This window comes from Chiloscyllium plagiosum, unplaced genomic scaffold, assembly GCF_037043375.1.
Source record: "Chiloscyllium plagiosum isolate Xiang-an unplaced genomic scaffold, Cpla_swu_hap1 HiC_scaffold_39, whole genome shotgun sequence".
In the NCBI taxonomy this organism is placed as follows: Eukaryota; Metazoa; Chordata; class Chondrichthyes; order Orectolobiformes; family Hemiscylliidae; genus Chiloscyllium; species Chiloscyllium plagiosum.
Window position 1 is genome coordinate 4,316,040 of NW_028270177.1, and position 27,252 is coordinate 4,343,291.

The 27,252-nt window shown below is 54.0% G+C and overlaps 2 protein-coding genes across 6 annotated transcripts in view; both read left to right on the forward strand.

Moving 5' to 3' along the window:
* Positions 1 to 8,071, forward strand: part of golm2 (golgi membrane protein 2) — an 83,687-nt gene extending 75,616 nt beyond the window's left edge. For both annotated transcript variants that reach the window (XM_087981313.1, XM_087981314.1), the window contains one exon: positions 4,999 to 8,071. In XM_087981313.1, the coding sequence (XP_087837439.1) occupies positions 4,999 to 5,081 (83 nt within the window). In that variant the 3' untranslated portion in view covers positions 5,082 to 8,071. The remainder of the gene's footprint in view (positions 1 to 4,998) is intronic.
* A 6,767-nt stretch (positions 8,072 to 14,838) lies between these two features.
* LOC122540883 (CTD small phosphatase-like protein 2) overlaps positions 14,839 to 27,252 on the forward strand; it is a 102,072-nt gene continuing 89,658 nt past the window's right edge. For 2 of the 4 annotated variants that reach the window (XM_043677114.2, XM_043677113.2), the window contains exon 1: positions 14,839 to 14,993. The gene's annotated coding sequence lies outside the window, so the exon portion shown is untranslated. The remainder of the gene's footprint in view (positions 14,994 to 27,252) is intronic. The other 2 variants (XM_043677115.2, XM_043677112.2) reach the window with 2 other exon arrangements.

Genomic DNA, 27,252 nt, shown 5'->3' on the forward strand with positions numbered 1-27,252 from the left:
CCAAATTATTTATATCCCATAAAACAGAACTGTGGATGCTGGAAATCTGAAACAAAAAAAATTGTTGGAAAAGTTCAGCAGGTTTGGTGGCATCTCGAAGAGAAAACAGTTGACGTTTTGGGTTTAGTGACTCTTGCTTGGATCAGTTCTGCCAGACCTGCGCTTTTCCAGCAATTTGTTTTCATTTTTTATTACATAACTGAGCATTGCTTCATACATTAAGTGTAATGGGTAGATTTTAATTTTTATTCATTCGTGGGATGGAAATACATTATAGATACAATGTAAAGATTGCTGGATTTGACATTGTCTACATTTCGCATACACAAATCGTGTGGTTTGTGATGAAAATGTTATTATCTGTTCTGTGTATATTGTAAAACTTTAAATTTCTCTCTAGAATCATGAATTAGATGGCATCATAGAATCCTCTACAGTATGGAAGCAGGCCGTTAGCCCATCGAGTCCACACATCCTCTGAACAGCATCCCACCCAGACATCTCACACACACACACATCCATCCTGTGATCCTGCATTTCCCATGGCTAATCCACCTAGCCTGGATACTGGGCAACTTAGGATGACCAATCCACCTAACCTGCATATCCTTTGGACTTTGGGAGGAAATCCATACAGACAGAATCCCAAGGTTGGAATTGAACACTGGCCCCTGCCCCCAGCCCCCAGGCAGAGCTAACCACTGAGCCACCATGCTGCCAGGAGGGAAAGGCCATTTATTTTCACAGCGAAGAAATAACCAATGGTTTCTCTCCTCCTTCTGACATACACACACTCACTATGCTTGCTCCCTTCCTCCTCTTTATGATGCAGATGATAACTAAAATTATTCTGAAGACTTTGTTGTCTGTAGCCCATAAGTCAATTCAAGCTATTGACCCATCATTAGAAGATGTACTTCCTAATAATCCTAATAAGTTTGAAAGTTATCCTGTTTTAGTTTGAACTATCCCTGTGCTATGGATTAATTTTGAAACTTTTCTCTGTACAATTCATGAAAATTTAAAATTAATAGTTTGACTTGAACGAGTTAAGAAATGTTAATTTAATTTAACCTAAAATAAAACTCAAAGATCTCTTAGCCAACCACTTGGAACATTGATGCAATCATTGACAGGGAAATGAATTGAATACAATTGGACTTAGAAATGCAATTTCCGGCTTCCTTTTTTCATTCTAAAGCTACACCCCTGGCTGTTATATCAACATTGAAATAGAACAACTTCACCTTCTGTTCTGACCAAGTTGAGTGGGGCTTGTGCCATGTGTTAGCATCTTTCTGTTCCTGCTGATAACATAATTTCATCTATGCTGCCTCTCTTCAAATAATTTATCTCTTTACCCTCTTAGTTCATTTTAAAGCACTGCTGACAGTGCCACAGTTTCTTTAGATGCAAAACACCATGCTGAAAACACTCAACAGGTTGAGTAGCTTCAGTGAAAGAACAAAAGGAGAGTTAACATTTTAGTTTGGTCCTAAAAAAGCTCTAGTTTCTCCATTATTTCTTCAGAACTGAATTTTCTGATCTGATTCAATCTTGTGGATCCATGTCTGGATGCAGTTTCTATGGTTTGAATGTCTTTTGATGGGAAAGGTTGAACCATATCTTTGGTGTGACTTGATCAGAGGCCTATACAGTTCAAGTGTAAGGAACCATTCATTCGTGCAGATTTATTGTTTTAACCCACTTAGTCTGGTGGGCAACCCTATTTTGTTTATCATAAATGTCACTTCTTTTGCATTATAGTCATTTACAGTTGGGTTTGATTTCTTTTCATTACTAAATTGCTTTCTCCAAGAAATATTAAACATATTTAAGGTGATTTTACTTTGTTCTTCCTGTGATTTGTTGGTGTTTTGTGAGGCTTTTTGTATTTTCTTTAACTGTTTGGTTACTGTTCTAAAAGTGAATAATCGTTTGGCAAATGTATGCTGTTAAATTGCAATGTATTGTGCTCCTTTCTTATTTCCCTGGTGTCGTTCAAAATGTATCATGGAATTAATGTTTTAGTGACTCAGTCATGATTGCTTTGATCTAGCAATGGTTGTATGCAGCTAGCCATTGTCCTACTTCAAAACTGCTTGAGATGCATTTCCAATTGCATGACAAGACATCTGATTTGTTGGTTATGGAGAATAGACAGTGGAAATTTGCTGTAGGAACTTTAATGGTTACTGTGAATGCATTAGTGTTCTGCAGCCACCTCATCCACTTCAATGGAGTAACTATAGCATTTGTCATCTTTCATTCAACTGATTCCTCCTTCACTAAAGAATAAAAAGGAGCACCTTATTTGAATGAGATGAGCTTATAGAACATTAAAGTGCATGGAGATCTGAGATGGACTGACACATGAATCTCAAATTCAGTATGCAGGTACAGCAAATGGTTAGAATGACGTGGAATGTTAGCACACCTTTGGACTTTGGGTGGAAATCCATACAGACAGAATCCCAAGGTTGGAATTGAACACTGGCCCCTGCCAGTTGAATGCAATATGAAAGTAGGGATGTTTTTCTGCAGTTGTCAGGTAATAGTGAGACACGTGGGGTACTATATACAATTTTTGTCTCCTTATTTAAACAGGACAAAATTAGTTCAAAGAAGGGTCATTTGACTGAATCCTAGGATCAGAGGTTTGTTTATCTTATGAGGAAAGGTTGGATGGATAGGTTGGGCCTCTGTTCAATGGAGTTAAGAATATGAGATGACTTTAATTATTTAAATATTAAGGTTCTGAATGGACTGGCAAGATAAATGCTGAGGATGTTCCTCATAGGAGGGACTAGAATTAGGAGAGGCAGTTTGAAAATAAGGGATATCCTATTTAAGACTAAGATGAGAATTAGTTTGAGGGTCATGAGCCTTTGGTGCGCACACTTCCTCAGTTGTAGGCAGAGTTATTGCATATTTTTAAGGCAGAGGTAACTAGATTCTTGATTAACAAGGGAGTTGAAGTGTATGAAGGATGAACAGAAAAATGGATGGAAACTTCAGAGATGAACCATGGTTTTGAGTGATGTACTCTTGAGTTTAATTCGTATGTTTATATGTTGTGTTTAACTGCAACTAAATCAGTTATTTCCAGTGGCTTTTCAACTTGGTCATTATTACTTAAAAATAACTCTGAGCTCTTAAATATGCTGTAATTCCTTAACAGGAAGTCACCTTGTCTGTTTCTGATGTTGGGATTCAACTCTTTAAATATTAAATCCTTGTATATTAATTACAATTATTTGTTGAATCTGAATTGCCAAGTACATTTGCAACAGATACAGTTGTGCAAGATTCTTGGTTCGCTCTTTTTGAAAAATTAAACTATTCTTCGCCTATTTTGGTTTTGGTAGGGGGAAAACTAGGTGATTTCCTAATGTAAGAATTAACTTTGTCTGGAAGCTGGAGAAATCTGTGAGGAGCTGCTTCGATTTAATGTTTACCAAACTGTATAAAGGCAGTCATTTTAATTAGTTTACCATATTGCTTGCAACATTCGTTGTATGTACATTGTTCCAAGCAGAAAATGTACCCTTTGGCTGGCAATGTCCATCTTGTGTCATTGCCAGTCAACAGGATACTTGGTGTGTGGGTCAGGTCTATGTTGTTGTGGTTCTGTTCGCCGAGCTGGAAATTTTTGTTGCAAACGTTTCGTCCCCTGTCTAGGTGACATCCTCAGTGCTTGGGAGCCTCCTGTGAAGTGCTTCTGTGGTGTTTCCTCCGGCATTTATAGTGGCCTGTCCCTGCCGCTTCCAGTTGTCAGTTTCAGCTGTCCGCTGTAGTGGCCGGTATATTGGGTCCAGGTCAATGTGTTTGTTGATGGAGTTTGTGGATGAGTGCCATGCTTCTAGGAATTCCCTAGCTGTTCTTTGTTTGGCTTGCCCTATAATGGTAGTGTTGTCCCAGTCGAATTCATGTTGCTTGTCGTCTGTGTGTGTGTGTGGCTACTAGGGATAGCTGGTCGTGGCGTTTCGTGGCTAGTTGATGTTCATGGATGCGGATCGTTAGCTGTCTTCCTGGTTGTCCTATATAGTGTTTTGTGCAGTCCTTGCATGGGATTTTGTACACTACATTAGTTTTGCTCATGCTGGGTATCGGGTCCTTCGTTCTGATCAGATCTATGGTTACTCTTTTGTCAAGTCTTGATCTCAGAATTCAGACTTAGCGTTGGATTCTCTGGTATCAGCAGCTGGAATGTTTGTGCAGGGTAGCAATCCCTCGTGTCACTTGCCTTCTGTGAACTCCACTTGTATTTAATTAGATCACTACCTGAATGTGGTAAGTTTATTTCTACTCAGTTCAAGATCACCCTGATCGAAAGCAGATCTATAGGTGTGTGGAACAAGACCCTGAATTGAAAATGAGTAAAGGTAGAGGTTGCGTTGTTTCAGAGGGTAATAGTTTCCACTGGATACATGCTTGTCAGATGCTTTTCCTTGAAAGCAAGATGGGTTTTGGTTTAGTTTATGCACAGAAGTTGCATTGATGCTGTAGTCGGTATATCAAATTGGTGTCTCAAGATGGACTCTCTTTTTGTTCTTTTTGGTTTAAAGAACCTTCTGAAGAAGGGTCACTTGATTCTGGTAACTCCACTTCCTCTCCAGATGCTGCTAGACCTGCTGAGTTTCTCCAGCAATTTCTTTATTTCGGATCTTGTGTCCGCAGTTATTGTTTTATTTATATTAAGGCCAGAATCATCTGTTTGATTAACTACCTGCAACATTACTTAAACACACTCGTGTGTTATTAACTGAGCCATTGGAGTCGCAAGTTACTGCCTTTAGTTACTATTTTCAGAAAGGTGAAGGAAAATAATCTCTCCTAAATATAATTTAATTTGCTTTATTTTCTCTCATTGAAAAATGAAGTATGACTGAATAGTTAACAATTTGGACCAATGTTTAAAAAATATACTGTAAATCCATTATTGAGACTATTTCTGAACTTCAACAACTTTGTTAATTCTCTCATTCCTAATGACAGATGAAGAGGAACAAGATCTTCAAGGGGACGTGAACAATCCTGCTGTTTATGAAAATCGCCACTTTGCAGCTGATGGTTTGTAACTGTCTGCCATGAGACTGAATCCCGAGTTTATAGGCCGTGGAAAGAATATTGTGTGACTTTGACGCAATAATGCAAAATCATTTTACAGTATGCCATGGCCTTTTAACAAGTGCATTACTTGATAAGTTTGAGCACTTCTGGTGTTGCTGTCCGGTGAAATAGAAGGTGATGCAAACTAATATTTGTTAAAAATTACAAGCAAATTGTTTAGATTGATTGATTTATAATTGCAAACATTTGTGGGGGGGGGGGGGGGTTGGAGGAGGGAATTTCGTTTACCTCTGTACATTATTTTGTATATTTTGTACTTTTGAAAATTTTATGAACAAAGTTTAGTTTTTGTTTTGAGGTTTGGAGTTCATGAAACCATTGCATAAATATAATATCAGCAAAATGACTGCTATATTTCAGGTTAATCAAAGTAGCATTTGAGAACTGATCTGTTTAAAGTACTATATTTAAAACAACTTAACGGAGTCGCTGAAACATTTTGCTTTGTACAGTCTCTACAAGATTTAATTTTGCTTAGTGAAGTTTTTGCATTGTGCTGTGAAGACAGTAAATGTTATCCCTTTTTTTGACTGTGTAAATCTATTCTAGTGATTTAAATGCGTTCTAATTTTAACAGGAAAAGAATGTATAGATACATGCAGTCATTAACAAACCCAGTACAGCAGATGAAATTCAATGAAAAGTCTTCAATAGAAACATTTTCACATGTTACTTTTGTTGCTTCCATCAAAACATATTTATTGCTGTGTAAATTTTAAAAATAATAGCGATGAAATTTGGAAAGGCTACCTACAACAGGCATAGATAATTAACACTTTTTTGTGGAGATGTTTCTGGATCTAAGGAGGATTATGGGGGAGGTCAATGATATTTTAAAAGAAAACACAGTTTTTGAAAACTGGTGAAGCATGACCCTTTGTGGCTGGTTGTTGTTACGATGGTAAGTAGATTACTGATGTTTCCTAATGAATTAAACATTAAGACACCACTTGATCTACTCTGTTCAGCAAAGATTGGCTCTGATGTCTTACGTATACTGACATTTAAATAAAGTATAAGCCTATCGTACATGGATGTCCTGGTATGGTTTTCATTCCTTGAGATACAGTTAGCCACTTATTTCTCTCTGTTTTACCAATGTTACACAGGGTTGCCACAGTGCTGGTTGATGGCTGTTATATCAACATTGTTTTTGGGTTTGGCCATTGTTTTGCATCTTGATGCCTTCCTGCCATTCACCCTCCTGATGTTTATGTCTGGGGGCTGACACCATTGCATGTGGTGCTGCCTACATCAGTGGCTGGGTTCTTTTGTGGCCAACCAACAATTTGAAGAATTTTGCATTTCCTGCAGCAAGTTTTGTTTTTGGAGGAGAAGCAAGACTACTTGGTTGGCTCTGATGCAATATGCGAGGCCAGGATGACCCATACTAACCCAATTTTGGCCCTTACTTTCCCACTTGATTATTTGTAAATGCTAATTTTCAGGCTGCTGGGGGAGCTTAGGCTGAGGAGAAGCCAGGGTCAATGCCTCATGTAGGAAGATGTGTCGTTGTCTCTGAACGACTTCCTTCCAACATTGGAAGTCCACTGCTGAAAGTGACCCAGTTGGGCCTTGAGTGGGTGGGGTTCTATCAATGCTATCTTTTCAACATTGAGTACAGTCCTGCAAAAAAAAATTGTGGCCCCTGAGTGTGTTCCCTTTTTCAACATATAGCCTGCCTTCCAAACTAGGGTCCTGGTCAGTGAGGACTGTCTGTCGTCCCAGCCCTGACCACTTCAGTATCTGAGGGGCAACCAGTATCAGCAATAATGTTTTGCTGCCAACTCTTTGGCTAGCAGAAAGGGAAATCTCACCATCCTAACAATCCTGGCTTGCAGTGAATGAGTGAACCCAAGGCCTTCCAGCTCAGAGGCAGGAGATGTAGCCACTGAGCAGCTCCAGCTCCCTCCTCCCATCTTCCATTAATCTCATGAAATTGTTTATTTTTCCCCTTATTCTTATGTGGATATTAAAATAGTGAATAAAAGTCTTTATTGTCATTTAAACAATGTCTTGTGGAGCTGAAAGTAATTAATGCTTTCAATATCATAGAATTCAGCAAACAGTAAAATGTTGCACTATCTCATTTAAAGCGACTATTGTAGAGCATCTGCATTGTACAAAAATGTAAAATCTCAACTTGCTGTTGAAGCATGAGGCAAAAAATACTGTGAATTAGCAGACTGGGAAATATAGTCAGGTGAGAAATATATTGCAATGTACTATTTCCAATAATTTGATATCTTCATTTTAGAATGATCATTAAGTGTAATAATTTTGGTTGCAAAGTTTATGCTTCAGAAAAATTATGATCAGAGCAAAAGAATTGGGATTTCAAAGAGTAGAAACAATGTTTTGTTTCTTTATGTACAACTCTTTTTTTAAAAAAAATTCTGCAATATAGACTGTAAAATAACGTGTCACTGCAGAGCTTCAGGGTGTTTCCTGTAATTTCATGCGGGCTAACATAGCCATCAAAAGGAATGATACATCTTCCACAGTTGTGGGATCTCAATGTCATTGAGTGGACATGAAGAAATGCAATATGAATTATTAATTAAGTGGTTAACAATCATAACTAAATGGATAATACAGCTAATAATGAACCTTTTGGCCAATCAATTACTTTATTTTGTGGTTCTGGTCATTATCTGAAGCATTCTGCTAAAATTATGTAGTTTCTAACTTGCTCTGGGTATCTTATTCTGTAATTGGCAAACTTAGGAATGTAAACAAAAGTCAGTAGGTCTGCCTCTGTGTGCAGCTTTTTGGGGAGGGCTGGGGTTGTTCGTTTTCCAAGTTAAATAATTGCATTGAATTTTGTGCTTCTGAAATGTTACATCTGTGTTGTAAAATTGTAAGATGCTGCATGGTAAAATGGTTTGTTTCTCTGATTTGTTTATAATACTTTGAATAAATGATTTATTTGAGTTGATGTGGAGAGTGTGTTTGTGAAATGCTATTGATTAATGTATACACATTTTTTGGACTGCCTGCCAGAAACTTCTTGGAAATAAAATGCACATTAATTTCAGGACTCTTTTTTAAAAAAAGTAGTATGAATTCAAACTTCTGGCAAAGAGAAAGACAATATTTGGACATCTCTTGCAACTGCAGCTACATCAGTGCTAAATGGTTACAAGCAATGACTTCCACCCAGCAGGTCACGCAGCATCTGTGGATAGTTAATATTTCACCTCAATGATCTTAACATCCTCATGTGTAATGGGATCTTTTACGTCCACCTGAGATGGCACATCCATTTAATGCCCGTAAAGTGCAAGCATCCCATCTGCTGCACTGGACTATTGGCCTGGATTTTTGATCTCCGGTCATGAAATGGGGCTGAACCCAGAATCTTCTGACTCAGATGCAATAGTGCTCCCGATTACTGAAGTTTGACTGATTTATAATGAGCTGTAGTTACATAGAGCTTCATTCAGTATTTGATCACTTTTCATGGCACAGAACTTTTGTAATCTTGAACTAGCTGTATTTTCTTGCCCTCCTTTGCAGCAGTCCTCCTGTTCTAGCTTTTCTTGAGTTCCAATTGGAAGATAAGCTTCACAATGCACTTTGCAACTTGAAATTCAATTTAGTAGGAATTTCTGTTAGGGGAAATTACTTTATTGTCTTATCTCTAGTGGTGTGTGCCTGTATTGATATTTATTTTAAATTATTTTAGTACTGTTTGGGTTAAACAACACCTGTTGTCCTTCTGTATCATAGTGATTACAACTTGTTTATTGGTTGCTGTTATCAAGTTTGTTTTATATTACTGAACCTATCACTAACCATTTCTGATTGTAGGCTACACCAGTCTTTCAGCAAAATCTAATGTTAAATTGTCACCCCAAAAAAATCAAAATCAGAAAAGATAGAAACTCTAAAAATGTCAGATAATGTATGGGTAATTAACATTTTTATTGCTTTATGAAAAGGGAAGTCTCTTGTGGCAGTTTTGTTTCCAGCCTGTCAAAGTTCAATGAAATTAGAAATGCTCAACATTGTGAACCATTCTCAAATGTTCACATCTGCAAGGTTAGCGATTCAGAATAAATTGATCGTTTGAAGACAGATTTAGACAAGTGGTTGAGTTTGTGTGCAGCTGATATGGACAACAGAAGGGTCATGCACAATATTATTGCTAAGAGTTGTGCAAAGCCTATTAAAAAGAAGAGTTTGGGTAAGTAGTATTTGATCTCTTGTTAAAGATGCAGTGAGATTGTTATATGGAAAACAACTTACAGTACAGAGTGAACACTATACAAAAATTTTACTGGTTAAATTAATGTGCAAAGACATGAGCTGAACACCGTGCAAGATCGTGAGGCTCTTAAGGGGAACGTTTCTACAAGTAAGGTCTTATTTAAATAAGGTTGAAGTCCTTTGTGGGTTGTTTGAAATAGATGGGATGATACCTAGAATCCATGTCTGTTAAATCCATTGGTCTCAAGATGGTTAATTTTTGAGACATTGGCAACAGAGGAAGAGATTGCATTTATAAACAATCTGTAAAATGAATGTTGACTGGTTCTTGAATCTTCTACCAACTGGAACAGTTTGTCTACAGTTTCTCTCTCTCCTGTTCAGACTGCTCATGATTTTGAGCATTTATCCAATCATGTCTTAATCTTTTTTCAATGGAAACAGCTCCAGTTTCTCCAATCTATCCATCTAACTGACATTTCTCATCCCTAAAATAATTCTTGTGAATCTTTTCTGCATCCTCTCAAATGCCTTCACATTCTTTGGTTAAGCCTCAATAGAGTATTGTCAATGTCTTATGCAGGTTTAACACACCTTACTTTTGTATTCTGTATCCCTGGCTGTAAAGCCCAGAATCCCTTTCACTATATCATCCTTGGAATTGATTTTAGAGATGAGATAAATGAGGAATTGCTGCATTTGGGATTTTAAGCGCCTGAAAGTAGTTGCTCAAGTTCGAGAATCATTTAAAAATGTGATTAAGTCATTGCTATGCAAACACCCTTCTGTATATCACAGAATTGTGGGCCATAGACACCTTCTGGAATGGTTCTATCAGTGCTGGTTTCAGTGTCCTCGAGGCAGGATGATAATCGTAAACATAAAGTGCGAGAAACAGCCAACATCTCCAGCACCAAGGCCATCTTCCAACAAAAACAATAGTGTTGGGCAGATCACATTGCCTGGGTCAGTCATCTGCCGAATATTTTGTTGTATGGAGAGCTGACCACTGGTAAACAGAATAAAGGGATGCCATTGCACATGTTTTGTGAAATTTGGAGGGAAGTCCCTCTACAAGCCTCATCCACGTGCAGATCGTGGATTGTGATGCCTAGAGACGTTAAATTACGATAAATACCTTTTTAGAGAAGAACCAGTATGAAAGAGATAAGGATAGATCCAGTTTTTTCCCCAGGAATGATTATACCTTGTGTACCCTTGTGGGAGATTCTGCTGATTATGGATAGGCTGACTAGCTATATGTGGCCCTGCAGACAAGGAGTATAAATTTCCTAAAATTTTTGGCAAAGAAATGCTAACAGAAGAGAAAGAAGTATTATCCAATTTGCTTGTAAGTCCTTACTTTTCATTGGTCAAGTGAGCTCTATTTTTGGACATTTGAGTTGACAAATTATGGGAATGTGGAGGCTGGGTGACTGTTGCAGGGAGAAATTGTTGCAGTGAAGCCACCTAGAATACAGCCAACCAGAATTGGAAACTACTGGAAGGTCAGAGTTGGATAGGTTTCTGACTAGATAATATGGGGATTATGAGCAATAAAAATGTCTGTAGGTTTTCCTTTTTTAAAAAAAGATTGTTTTCTACCCTTCTGCACTGATACATCCAGCTTTTCCTTAAAGTAGTTTATAGTTAGCAGGAGCAAGTAGTGTGACATCATCTAGTGACAGATAACTGCTCACAATCCCTTAAAAGTAGCTGTTGTTGCTTGTAGTAAAAACGGGGTAGAGAGAAAAACTAGTCTGTTGCATTCTTTCTGATGTAGTGTCAGATGGTAATGCATGCCATGGCAATTGGAAATTTTCTCAACAGTATTGTAGTAATTTAACCTTCAGATGCAATTATAAATTTCATCTGCAAAAAAAATGAAGAATTGCAGTACTGTCGATGGTAAGTTTCATTCATTAATCAAATTTTCTTGTTGACAATGGACATCCACCTACTCCATGCTTGGTTTGGGTAGTCTCATGCTATCGTTTCAAACTTTGAGTCAGCAGAGATTTGTTTAAGGAACATAATGTTTAACTATCTTAAGTTCTTTGAAATTTTAGATTGGAGGGTATTGATTAGAGCAGCACAGTTAATTACTAGATGAACTTTTTGATAGAAGTATCACCCTGTAGATTTGATAGCTAAGTTAAAATCCATTAGATAAGAGATATTAGTTACATGGATACAAAATTGGCTGAACAGACCGAGACGACAGTGGTGTATTATTTTTCGGGCTGGGAAGTAGCATATTGTGGTTTCCCCCAGGGATCAGTATTAAGGTCACTGCTATTTGATGTAAATGTTACTTATGTAGACAGTTTGAAGAGGATAGTAACTAACTTGAGGATGACGGTGATAAAATGGACAGAGACAATGGATAAAAATGTAAAGTGATGTGAACGCTGGTAAGAAAACTTGATGTAATATCAATTAAAAAGTACAGCAATAGAGAAATCAAATGGTGTATCTTTTAATAGGACAACTCGAAGGCCATTTTGGGGTGGGGAAGTACTTGAGATTGTCAGCCTCAACTATAGCTTTACTCAATGCTGAGCACAGCACTGAAGGAAGGAAGTAAAGCCTTTGTGAGAATACAAACAAGATCTATTAGAATTGTACCAGCAATGAGGGACTTAATTAAGTGGAGAATCTAAGATTATTCTTAGAACAATGCCCAAGAGGAGATTTCAAGATCATGAATGGGTTTGGAAGAGTAGGCAGAAACTTTTTAATAGCAGGAGGGTCAGTAATCAAACGCCACATCTAGGACTATTGTAAGAGTCTAGCTGACATAAAAATATTTTTAGTAATTAACACAACTGTACCCCATTTTAAAAAAAAATCAAACGTACTAAAATACTTCCCCTTCCAGATTTTAAAGATTTGAGGAAAAAGCTGGGGTGGGGAAAGATGATGGTGGTGTTCATTTAGATAGATCTTTCAAATAAATTATACAGACACAAGGAACCATTTTATGATTCTCAGTTTGCCCAGTACCTGGATGCTTTAATAGGAAAAACTGGACCGAATTCTGCTTGATCTGATATGTCATTCTTGTAACTGCACAGTTTGAAAACTCAACTTAGCTCAGCAATACAACTTGTTATCCATTAACTAATCCAAAGCTCACCGGCAGCTTCCTGTCACAAGTATTTGCTTGTGTTTGTTCCAGCCTACGTGTATGCTAGAACAACGACCGATAATATTGTGCTGCTCCTAAAGCAATCCAAAACATTTTTAGATATTTGTTGAAGTGCATATGAGTTGACTTGAAAGGAGGTGGTTAGCAGCTTTGTAGCATGCCTTTTTACCACGAATGCAGGTTTTAAATTCAGTTAAATAGGCCTGGAATGTAAGCAAAGTGATTTAAATGATATTCGTGAACTAATAACTACATCTAATTCTTGGAGAAGTCCAGAGGGACCAGAATTAACATTTCAATGTAAGTGACTTACCGTTGCAATATTTACATGTCAATTATATATTGGAGCATAAAGTGGAAGTTAATTCATATCTAAAATTGAAATGTTTGTTACAAAAGTAAAACAAATCTGAAGCAAATTTGAAAAAGGATGGAAGCCGGCATTTAAGAGCAAGATTTCAGTTACCAACTCCCCGTCCCTCTACGGCTGCTACCAGACCTGCTCATTATATGTAGTCTAGAATTTTCTGTACTTCGTTACGTTGAAACTTCTCAACTTTTTAAATTACTATTTTTCCAGCATTTATTTTGCTTCAGAGTAGCGAATGTATCAAGTCTGTGAGGGAGAGAATCTAGCAGAATTCAATACGTTGATTCTAGCTTGATTTCATCTATAAACCCAACGGACAGTCTGACAAGCTTGACTCTACTCCAGTTGTATGTGGATGAAATTTTCATTTCCAGTCATAACTATGTACTAGATGTTAAATTTCCCCTTTCAGAGTTTCTCTAGTATTTTGTTTTTATTTAAGATTTGGGGATGGAGAAGCACTGATTTAATTAGACGCTTTAATAGCACCAAGGAAACCTCTCTCAGAAGAGCCCTCCTTCAGAAAACATTTAAAGTTGACACGTTCTGAGGAAGTCTTACCAAACTCTGACTGTTAATTCAACATCCATAGTCGAAAAACTTCTGACATTTTCACTTTTTGATTTACTTAAATCAGCTTAAAGAGGAAAACAGTTTCTTGGGGGGTGAAGAATGACAAGAAAAACTCAAGAACTAGGGATGTTAGAAATCCATAGCACAAATTGATGGGGGGGGAGGGGAAGAGAGTATCGGTGGAGAGAAAGCAGAATTAATGTTTCTGGTCCAGTGACTATTCTTCGCTCTAGCTGGGAAAAGGCTGGGGATATATGCTAGGGAAGGGGAAGAAATAAACGATATATGGAGCTGAGAGAGAGAAAAGAAAAATATTTGTCCGATCATAGCAGAAAGCTGAAGACACTTGGAAGAGAAGGTCAGGGCTGGGGACAAGGGTTAGCTTTTACGAAGAGCCGGGTGGCCCGATTATCCAATTTGAACGCCTTTTTCCAATTGTCATTTTGTCAGAATTCTTATGGTACGCAGAGTTAGACTGGAATAGAAATAAAATACTGCGGCTCCTGGAAATCTGAAACTCCTAAACTGAGGAAACTCCGCCGGTCTGACAGCATCTGTGGAGAGAATAACCGAGTTAAGGGTTTAAGTTCCGTATGACTATTTTTCTCATCGTTACAGTCGTCTCCAGCCCTGAGTTTCTCGCATTTCGTTGTTATAACATAAGTAGTGGTAGTGAAAAAGCAGCTGAGTCGAGCTGAATAACTTCTAGCCCCCCCCCCCTTCCCTTTCTACAAAAGCAGCCATTGTACACCATGAAGTAGTGTATACGGTACAAAGTGAATTTGACTGTTAGTGTAGCATCTGAAATAAGCAAAAAACAATGAATGCTGGAAGTCTCAATTTAAAATAAGTGCCGGAGAAACGCAATGGGTTCGGCAGTGTCTGTAGAGAAAGGTCCGACAGGCCTGCACTTCAACAAAAACAAATTACTGGGGAAACTCAATAGGGGATGGATAGAGACAAAGGTAACTTACCGGGTTCGACACGGCTCCTCTTCAATAAAAAAAAAATTGATGGAGAGAGAGAAATAGAGTCAAGATTTTGAGTTCAGTATGACACTTCCCCAGAGCTGGTAGAGGGGTGGGGGAAATGTGTAGGTGCTGATGACAATCTGCAGAAGGACAAAGTTTAAAAATCTCACAATACCAAGTTATAGTCCAACAGGTTTATTTGGAAGTACTAGCCGAAGAAGGCATTAGACTATAACCTGATGTTTAACTTTGTCTAACCCAGAGCAACACCGGCATCTCCATGTCAAACCTGCAGATGCACCGTCTTCCGGGGTCCAGCACTGTATCCCTCAATGTTGGGTATGGGGGAGGGGGGCGTGGTCGGCGCGCGCACGGGTGACTGTGCCCGCGCGTCCCCGAGGCGTGCGCGGGCACGCGGTGCATCCGGGTTCCCGGTCCGCCGTCTCTCCCTGTGTGTGTGTGGTGCGCGGCGGCGGGAAATGGCGCCCGAATGTTGGCGAGTGTAAACAGCGAGCGATCGGCGGCCCAGCGACAGCGAGCGGCCCCCGTACCTCCTGGACAGACGGCCCTCGCCGGCAGCCCGGTAAGGCGACCTCGCGAGGGGAGGATGAATGGACGGGCGGGAAGGAGGGGGGAGGAGGAACACGCTGGGGCTATCCATCCGCGGATATCTCGCCGAGAGCCTCCCGCCTCCCCGTCAACTGACAAAGGAGAGAGAGCAAGGGGGAGGGGCCGCCACCATCTCCCTCCACAACAAACACCCCCCTTCCCTTCCCTTCCCACTCCGCCCCAACCCACCACTACCACCGGCCCCATCCCACACCGAGCCGCTTCCTCCCGGGGAGTACTATCACTCCAGCCCGAGGCTGTCTTTAGGGCCTGGGGATGCGGTACAGGCTGAAGGGCTCCTAGCGGAGCTGACACTCGGTGCAGCCTCTAGGCCTCAGGCGGTTCAGGCTCTAGGTAGTAGATTTAAGCCGCGGCCGGGGGAAGCCCCGCACCGCGCCAGGCCCCGGGTTTGATTTTGAGGGGGGGGGGTGTAAGTGACGGATTTACCTTTTGCTTCCCCCCCCCCCCCGGCCGTTACCCTCACCAATACAGCCCCGGACACGACGGTCAAGCGCTGACACCGCCCCCTCCATCCACACACCGCCCCCCCCCCCCCATCCACACACCGCCCCCCCCCCCCCCATCCACACACCGCCCCCCCCCTCCATCCACACACCGCCCCCCCCCTCCATCCACACACCGCCCCCCCCCCCATCCACACACCGCCCCCCCATCCACACACCGCCCCCCCCCATCCACACACCGCCCCCCCCATCCACACACCGCCCCCCCCCTCCATCCACACACCGCCCCCCCCCTCCATCCACACACCGCCCCCCCCCATCCACACACCGCCCCCCCCATCCACACACCGCCCCCCCCCATCCACACACCGCCCCCCCCCATCCACACACCGCCCCCCCCCATCCACACACCGCCCCCCCCCATCCACACACCGCCCTCCCCTCCATCCACACACCGCCCCCCTCCATCCACACACCGCCCCCCCCCCATCCACACACCGCCCCCCCCATCCACACACCGCCCCCCCCATCCACACACCGCCCCCCCCATCCACACACCGCCCCCCCCATCCACACACCGCCCTCCCCCCATCCACACACCGCCCCCCCATCCAACACCGCCCCCCCCATCCACACACCGCCCTCCCCCCCATCCACACACCGACCTCCCCCCCATCCACACACCGACCTCCCCCCCATCCACACACCGACCTCCCCCCCCATCCACACACCGCCCTGCCCCCCATCCACACACCGCCCTCCCCCCCCATCCACACACCGCCCTCCCCCCCATCCACACACCGCCCTCCCCCCCATCCACACACCGCCCTCCCCCCCATTCACACACCGCCCTCCCCCCATCCACACACCGCCCTCCCCCCCATCCACACACCGCCCTCCCCCCCATCCACACACCGCCCTCCCCCCCATCCACACACCGCCCTCCCCCCCATCCACACACCGCCCTCCCCCCCCCATCCACACACCGCCCTCCCCCCCATCCACACACCGCTCTCCCCCCCATCCACACACCGCCCTCCCCCCCATCCACACACCGCCCTCCCCCCCATCCACACACCGCCCTCCCCCCCCATCCACACACCGCCCTCCCCCCCATCCACACTCCGCCCTCCCCCCCATCCACACACCGCCCTCCCCCCCATCCACACACCGCCCTCCCCGCCCATCCACACACCGCCCCCCCACATCCACGCCCCCCATCCACACACCGCCCCCCCATCCACACACCGCCCCCCCATCCACACACCGCCCCCCCATCCACACACCGCCCCCCCCACATCCACACACCCCCCCCCCCCACATCCACACACCGCCCCCCCCACATCCACACACCCCCCATACACACACCGCCCTCCCCCTCATCCACACACCGCCCCCCCATCCACACACTGCCCACCCATCCACACACCGCCCCCCCACATCCACACACCGCCCCCCCACATCCACACACCGCCCCCCCACATCCACACACCGCCCCCCCACATCCACACACCGACCTCCCCACACATCCACATACCGCCCCCCCATCCACGCCCCCCCCATCCACACACCGCCCCCCCCATCCACACACCGCCCCCCCATCCAACACCGCCCCCCCCCATCCACACACCGCCCCCCCCCTCATCCACACACCGCCCCCCCCCCTCATCCACACACCGCCCCCCCCCCATCCACACACCGCCCCCCCATCCACACACCGCCCCCCCAACCACACACCGCCCCCCCATCCACACACCGCCCCCCCATCCACACACCGCCCCCCCATCCACACACCGCCCCCCCATCCACACACCGCCCCCCCCATCCACACACCGCCCCCCCCATCCACACACCGCCCCCCCATCCACACACCGCCCCCCCATCCACACACCGCCCCCCCATCCACACACCGCCCCCCCATCCACACACCGCCCCCCCATCCACACACCGCCCCCCCATCCACACACCGCCCCCCCATCCACACACCGCCCCCCCATCCACACACCGCCCCCCCATCCACACACCGCCCCCCCATCCACACACCGCCCCCCCATCCACACACCGCCCCCCCATCCACACACCGCCCCCCCATCCACACACCGCCCCCCCATCCACACACCGCCCCCCCATCCACACACCGCCCCCCATCCACACACCGCCCCCCCATCCACACACCGCCCCCCCATCCACACACCGCCCCCCCATCCACACACCGCCCCCCCCATCCACACACCGCCCCCCCCCATCCACACACCGCCCCCCCCATCCACACACCGCCCCCCCGCCACACACCGCCCCCCCCGCCACACACCGCCCCCCCCGCCACACACCGCCCCCCCCGCCACACACCGCCCCCCCCGCCACACACCGCCCCCGCGCCACACACCGCCCCCGCGCCACACACCGCCCCCCCATCCACACCACCGCCCCCCCATCCACACCACCGCCCCCCCATCCACACCACCGCCCCCCCATCCACACCACCGCCCCCCCATCCACACCACCGCCCCCCCATCCACACCACCGCCCGACCAGCCACACACTGTCCCCCCCAGCCACACACTTTCCCCCCCAGCCACACACTGTCCCCCCCAGCCACACACTGTCCCCCCCAGCCACACACTGTCCCCCCCAGCCACACACTGTCCCCCCCAGCCACACACTGCCCCCCCAGCCACACACTGCCCCCCCAGCCACACACTGCCCCCCCCACATCCACCCCCCCCCACATCCACCCCCCCCCACATCCACACCCCCCCCACATCCACACCCCCCCATCCAAACCCCCCCCACATCCAAACCCCCCCCCACATCCACCCCCCCCCCACATCCACACCCCCCACATCCACCCCCCCCCCACATCCACCCCCCCCATATCCACCCCCCCATATCCACCCCCCCCATATCCACCCCCCCCATATCCACCCCCCCATATCCACCCCCCCCATATCCACCCCCCCCATATCCACCCCCCCCATATCCACCCCCCCCATATCCACCCCCCCATATCCACCCCCCCCCATATCCACCCCCCCCCACATCCACCCCCCCCCACATCCACCCCCCCCCACATCCACCCCCCCCCACATCCACACCCCCCCCCACATCCACACCCCCCCCACATCCACACCCCCCCCACATCCACACCCCCCCCACATCCACACCCCCCCCACATCCACACCCCCCCCACATCCACACCCCCCCCACATCCACACCCCCCCCACATCCACCCCCCCCCCACATCCACACCCCCCCACATCCACACCCCCCCACATCCACACACCCCCCACATCCACACACCCCCCACATCCACACACCGCCCCTCCCCATCCACACACCGCCCCCCCCATCCACACACCGCCCCCCCCCCATCCACACACCGCCCTCCCCCCATCCACACACCGCCCCCCCATCCAACACCGCCCCCCCCCATCCACACACCGCCCCCCCCATCCACACACCGCCCCCCCCATCCACACACCGCCCCCCCCCATCCACACACCGCCCCCCCATCCACACACCGCCCTCTCCCCCCATCCACACACCGCCCTCCCCCCCATCCACACACCGCCCCCCCCATCCACACACCGCCCCCCCCCATCCACACACCCCCCCCCATCCACACACCGCCCCCCCCATCCAACACCACCCCCCCCCATCCACACACCGCCCCCCCCATCCACACACCGCCCCCCCCCCATCCACACACCGCCCCCCCCATCCACACACCGCCCCCCCCATCCACACACCGCCCCCCCCATCCACACACCGCCCCCCCATCCAACACCGCCCCCCCCATCCACACACCGCCCCCCCCCTCATCCACACACCGCCCCCCCCCCTCATCCACACACCGCCCCCCCCCCATCCACACACCGCCCCCCCCATCCACACACCGCCCCCCCCCATCCACACACCGCCCCCCCCCATCCACACACCGCCCCCCCCATCCACACACCGCCCCCCCATCCACACACCGCCCCCCCATCCACACACCGCCCCCCCCATCCACACACCGCCCCCCCCATCCACACACCGCCCCCCCCATCCACACACCGCCCCCCCCCACATCCACACCCCCCCCACATCCACACCCCCCCCACATCCACACCCCCCCCACATCCACACCCCCCCCACATCCACCCCCCCCCCCACATCCACCCCCCCCCCACATCCACCCCCCCCCCACATCCACCCCCCCCCCACATCCACACCCCCCCCACATCCACACCCCCCACATCCACACCCCCCACATCCACACCCCCCACATCCACCCCCCCCACACATCCACCCCCCCCCCACATCCACCCCCCCCCACATCCACACCCCCCCTCACGTCCACACACCGACCCCCCCTCACGTCCACACACCGACCCCCCCTCACGTCCACACACCGACCCACCCCACGTCCACACACCTACCCACCCCACGTCCACACACCTACCCACCCCACGTCCACACACTGCCCACCCCACGTCCACACACTGCCCACCCCACGTCCACACACTGCCCACCCCACGTCCACACACTGCCCACCCCACATCCACACCCCCCCCACATCCACACCCCCCCCATCCAAACCCCCCCCACATCCAAACCCCCCCCACATCCACCCCCCCCCACATCCACACCCCCCACATCCACCCCCCCCCACATCCACCCCCCCCATATCCACCCCCCCACACATCCACACCCCCCCCACATCCACACCCCCCCCACATCCACACCCCCCCCACATCCACACCCCCCCCACATCCACACCCCCCCCACATCCACACCCCCCCCACATCCACACCCCCCCCACATCCACACACCCCCACATCCACACACCCCCCACATCCACACACCCCCCCACATCCACACACCCCCCCACATCCACACCCCCCCACATCCACACCCCCCACATCCACACCCCCCACATCCACCCCCCCCACACATCCACACCCCCCCACATCCACCCCCCCCCACATCCACACCCCCCCTCACGTCCACACACCGACCCCCCCTCACGTCCACACACCGACCCCCCCTCACGTCCACACACCGACCCTCCCCACGTCCACACACCTACCCACCCCACGTCCACACACCTACCCACCCCACGTCCACACACTGCCCACCCCACGTCCACACACTGCCCACCCCACGTCCACACACTGCCCACCCCACATCCACACACCCCCCGCATCCACACCCCCCCCGCATCCACACACCCCCACATCCACACACCCCCCACATCCACACACCCCCCCACATCCACACACCCCCCCACATCCACACACCCCCCCACATCCACACCCCCCCCCACATCCACACCCCCCCACATCCACACCCCCCCACATCCACACCCCCCCACATCCACACCCCCCCACATCCACACCCCCCCACATCCACACCCCCCCACATCCACACCCCCCCACATCCACACCCCCCCACATCCACACCCCCCCCCACATCCACACCCCCCCCACATCCACACCCCCCCCCCACATCCACACCCCCCCCCACATCCACACCCCCCCCACATCCACACCCCCCCCACATCCACACCCCCCCCCACATCCACACCCCCCCCACATCCACACCCCCCCACATCCACACCCCCCCACATCCACACCCCCCCACATCCACACCCCCCCACATCCACACCCCCCCACATCCACACCCCCCCACATCCACACCCCCCCACATCCACACCCCCCCACATCCACACCCCCCCACATCCACACCCCCCCACATCCACACCCCCCCACATCCACACCCCCCCACATCCACACCCCCCCACATCCACACCCCCCCACATCCACACCCCCCCACATCCACACCCCCCCACATCCACACCCCCCCACATCCACACCCCCCCACATCCACACCCCCCCACATCCACACCCCCCCACATCCACACCCCCCCACATCCACACCCCCCCACATCCACACCCCCCCACATCCACACCCCCCCACATCCACACCCCCCCACATCCACACCCCCCCACATCCACACCCCCCCACATCCACACCCCCCCCACATCCACACCCCCCCCACATCCACACCCCCCCCACATCCACACCCCCCCCACATCCACACCCCCCCCACATCCACACCCCCCCCACATCCACACCCCCCCCACATCCACACCCCCCCCACATCCCCACCCCCCCCACATCCACACCCCCCCACATCCACACCCCCCCACATCCACACCCCCCCACATCCACACCCCCCCACATCCACACCCCCCCCACATCCACACCCCCCCCACATCCACACCCCCCCCACATCCACACCCCCCCCACATCCACACCCCCCCACATCCACACCCCCCCACATCCACACCCCCCCACATCCACACCCCCCCACATCCACACCCCCCCACATCCACACCCCCCCACATCCACACCCCCCCACATCCACACCCCCCCACATCCACACCCCCCCACATCCACACCCCCCCACATCCACACCCCCCCACATCCACCCCCCCCACATCCACACCCCCCCTCACGTCCACACACCGACCCCCCCTCACGTCCACACACCGACCCCCCCTCACGTCCACACACCGACCCCCCCCACGTCCACACACCGACCCCCCCCACGTCCACACACCTACCCACCCCACGTCCACACACTGCCCACCCCACGTCCACACACTGCCCACCCCACGTCCACACACTGCCCACCCCACGTCCACACACTGCCCACCCCACGTCCACACATCACCCCCCCCCATCCACACACTGCACCCCTCCCCTCCCCCCACACCCATACACTGGCCCCCAGATCCACACAACCCCCTCCACCCCACATCCATACACTGGCCCCCACATCCACACAACGCCCCCCCCCCACATCCACACAACGCCCCCCCCACATCCACACAACGCCCCCCCCCACATCCACACAACGCCCCCCCCCACATCCACACAACGCCCCCCCCACATCCACACAACGCCCCCCCCACATCCACACAACGCCCCCCCCCACATCCACACAACGCCACCCCCCACATCCAACACAACGCCACCCCCCACATCCACACAACGCCACCCCCCACATCCACACAACGCCCCCCCCCACATCCACACAACGCCCCCCCCCCACATCCACACAACGCCCCCCTCCACATCCACACAACGCCCCCCCCCACATCCACACAACGCCCCCCCCCACATCCACACAACGCCCCCCCCCACATCCACACAACGCCCCCCCCCACATCCACACAACGCCCCCCCCCACATCCACACAACGCCCCCCCCCACATCCACACAACGCCCCCCCCCACATCCACACAACGCCCCCCCCCACATCCACACAACGCCCCCCCCCACATCCACACAACGCCCCCCCCCACACCACACAACGCCCCCCCCCACATCCACACAACGCCCCCCCCCACATCCACACAACGCCCCCCCCCCACATCCACACAACGCCCCCCCCCACATCCACACAACGCCCCCCCCCACATCCACACAACGCCCCCCCCACATCCACACAACGCGCCCCCCACATCCATACAATGCCCCCCCCACATCCATACAATGCCCCCCCCACATCCACACACCGCCCCCCACATCCACACACCGCCCCCCCCACATCCACACACCGCCCCCCCACATCCACACACCAACCCCCCCCAGCCACACACCCACCCCCCCCAGCCACACACCAACCCCCCCCCCAGCCACACACCAACCCCCCCAGCCACACAAACCAACCCCCCATCCACACAAACCAACCCCACATCCACACAACGCCCCCCACATCCACACACCGCCGCCCTACATCCACACACCGCCCCCACATCCACACACCGCCACCCCCCGCCACATCCACTCACCGCCCCTCGCACACACGCCCGCCCCTCGCACACACCGTCCCCCCCGCATTCACATGCCGCTCCACACATCCACACACCACCACCACCGCATGAACACTCCGCCCCTTGCCCCCCTCCATCCACGCACCGTCCCCCCCCACCATCCACGCACCGCCCCCTCTGCCACATCCACTCACCGCCCCCCCCACCCCCAACATCCACACGCCATCACCTCCGCCCACGCATCGCGCACCTCCGCCCACGCACCGCCCCCCTCCGCCCACGCACCGCCCCCCTCCGCCCACGCACCGTCTCGCAGACCTGCACACCGCCGTGCCCACACCGCTGCCCCCACGCGCACACGCCGCCGCGCCCACACGCGCACGCCGCCGCCCCCACACGCACACGCCGCCGCCCCCACACGCACACGCCGCCCCTCCACCACACGCGCACAACGCCCCCCAAACACACGCACTCACCGACCCCATCCCGCCACGCGCACCTCACCGCCCCCCGCCACGTGCACCTCACCGCCCCCCGCCACGCGCACCTCACCGCCCCCCGCCACGCGCACCTCACCGCCCCCCGCCACGCGCACCTCACCGCCCCCCGCCACGCGCACCTCACCGCCCCCCGCCGCGCGCAACTCACCGCCCCCCGCCGCGCGCACCTCACCGCCCCCCGCCGCGCGCACCTCACCGCCCCCCGCCACGCGCACCTCACCGCCCCCCGCCGCGCGCACCTCACCGCCCCCCGCCGCGCGCACCTCACCGCCCCCCGCCGCGCGCACCTCACCGCCCCCCGCCGCGCGCACCTCACCGCCCCCCGCCGCGCGCACCTCACCGCCCCCCGCCGCGCGCACCTCACCGCCCCCCGCCGCGCGCACCTCACCGCCCCCCGCCGCGCGCACCTCACCGCCCCCCGCCGCGCGCACCTCACCGCCCCCCGCCGCGCGCACCTCACCGCCCCCCGCCGCGCGCACCTCACCGCCCCCCGCCGCGCGCACCTCACCGCCCCCCGCCGCGCGCACCTCACCGCCCCCCGCCGCGCGCACCTCACCGCCCCCCGCCGCGCGCACCTCACCGCCCCCCGCCGCGCGCACCTCACCGCCCCCCGCCGCGCGCACCTCACCGCCCCCCGCCGCGCGCACCTCACCGCCCCCCGCCGCGCGCACCTCACCGCCCCCCGCCGCGCGCACCTCACCGCCCCCCGCCGCGCGCACCTCACCGCCCCCCGCCGCGCGCACCTCACCGCCCCCCGCCGCGCGCACCTCACCGCCCCCCGCCGCGCGCACCTCACCGCCCCCCGCCGCGCGCACCTCACCGCCCCCCGCCGCGCGCACCTCACCGCCCCCCGCCGCGCGCACCTCACCGCCCCCCGCCGCGCGCACCTCACCGCCCCCCGCCGCGCGCACCTCACCGCCCCCCGCCGCGCGCACCTCACCGCCCCCCGCCACGCGCACCTCACCGCCCCCCGCCACGCGCACCTCACCGCCCCTCGCACACACCGTCCCCCCCCGCATTCACATGCCGCTCCACACATCCACACACCACCACCACCGCATGAACACTCCGCCCCTTGCCCCCCCCCCATCCACGCACCGCCCCCCCTCCATCCACGCACCGCCCCCCCTCCATCCACGCACCGCCCCCCCTCCATCCACGCACCGCCCCCCCTCCATCCACGCACCGCCCCCCCTCCATCCACGCACCGCCCCCCCTCCATCCACGCACCGCCCCCCCTCCATCCACGCACCGCCCCCCCTCCATCCACGCACCGCCCCCCCTCCATCCACGCACCGCCCCCCCTCCATCCACACACCGCCCCCCCTCCATCCACGCACCGCCCCCCCTCCATCCACGCACCGCCCCCCCTCCATCCACGCACCGCCCCCCCTCCATCCACGCACCGCCCCCCCTCCATCCACGCACCGCCCCCCCCTCCATCCACGCACCGCCCCCGCTCCATCCACGCACCGCCCCCCGCTCCATCCACGCACCGCCCCCCCTCCATCCACGCACCGCCCCCCCTCCATCCACGCACCGCCCCCCCTCCATCCACGCACCGCCCCCCCCTCCATCCACGCACCGCCCCCCCTCCATCCACGCACCGCCCCCCCTCCATCCACGCACCGCCCCCCCTCCATCCACGCACCGCCCCCCCTCCATCCACGCACCGCCCCCCCTCCATCCACGCACCGCCCCCCCTCCATCCACGCACCGCCCCCCCTCCATCCACGCACCGCCCCCCCTCCATCCACGCACCGCCCCCCCTCCATCCACGCACCGCCCCCCCTCCATCCACGCACCGCCCCCCCTCCATCCACGCACCGCCCCCCCTCCATCCACGCACCGCCCCCCCTCCATCCACGCACCGCCCCCCCTCCATCCACGCACCGCCCCCCCTCCATCCACGCACCGCCCCCCCTCCATCCACGCACCGCCCCCCCTCCATCCACGCACCGCCCCCCCTCCATCCACGCACCGCCCCCCCTCCATCCACGCACCGCCCCCCCTCCATCCACGCACCGCCCCCCCTCCATCCACGCACCGCCACCCCTCCATCCACGCACCGCCACCCCTCCATCCACGCACCGCCACCCCTCCATCCACGCACCGCCCCCCCTCCATCCACGCACCGCCCCCCCTCCATCCACGCACCGCCCCCCCTCCATCCACGCACCGCCCCCCCTCCATCCACGCACCGCCCCCCCTCCATCCACGCACCGCCCCCCCTCCATCCACGCACCGCCCCCCCTCCATCCACGCACCGCCCCCCCTCCATCCACGCACCGCCCCCCCTCCATCCACGCACCGCCCCCCCTCCATCCACGCACCGCCCACCCTCCATCCACGCACCGCCCACCCTCCATCCACGCACCGCCCCCCCTCCATCCACGCACCGCCCCCCCTCCATCCACGCACCGCCCCCCCTCCATCCACGCACCGCCCCCCCTCCATCCACGCACCGCCCCCCCTCCATCCACGCACCGCCCCCCCTCCATCCACGCACCGCCCCCCCTCCATCCACGCACCGCCCCCCCTCCATCCACGCACCGCCCCCCCTCCATCCACGCACCGCCCCCCCTCCATCCACGCACCGCCCCCCCTCCATCCACGCACCGCCCCCCCTCCATCCACGCACCGCCCCCCCTCCATCCACGCACCGCCCCCCCTCCATCCACGCACCGCCCCCCCTCCATCCACGCACCGCCCCCCCTCCATCCACGCACCGCCCCCCCTCCATCCACGCACCGCCCCCCCTCCATCCACGCACCGCCCCCCCTCCATCCACGCACCGCCCCCCTCCATCCACGCACCGCCCCCCCCTCCACCCACGCACCGCCCCCCCCTCCACCCACGCACCGCCCCCCCTCCACCCACGCACCGCCCCCCCTCCACCCACGCACCGCCCCCCCCTCCACCCACGCACCGCCCCCCCCCTCCACCCACGCACCGCCCCCCCCCTCCACCCACGCACCCCCGTTCTCTCTCACCCCCGTTCTCTCTCAACCCCGTTCTCTCTCAACCCCGTTCTCTCTCACCCCCGTTCTCTCTCACCCCCGTTCTCTCTCACCCCCGTTCTCTCTCACCCCCGTTCTCTCTCACCCCCGTTCTCTCTCACCCCCGTTCTCTCTCACCCCCGTTCTCTCTCACCCCCGTTCTCTCTCACCCCCGTTCTCTCTCACCCCCGTTCTCTCTCACCCCCGTTCTCTCTCACCCCCGTTCTCTCTCACCCCCGTTCTCTCTCACCCCCGTTCTCTCTCACCCCCGTTCTCTCTCACCCCCGTTCTCTCTCACCCCCGTTCTCTCTCACCCCCGTTCTCTCTCACCCCCGTTCTCTCTCACCCCCGTTCTCTCTCACCCCCGTTCTCTCTCACCCCCGTTCTCTCTCACCCCCGTTCTCTCTCACCCCCGTTCTCTCTCACCCCCGTTCTCTCTCACCC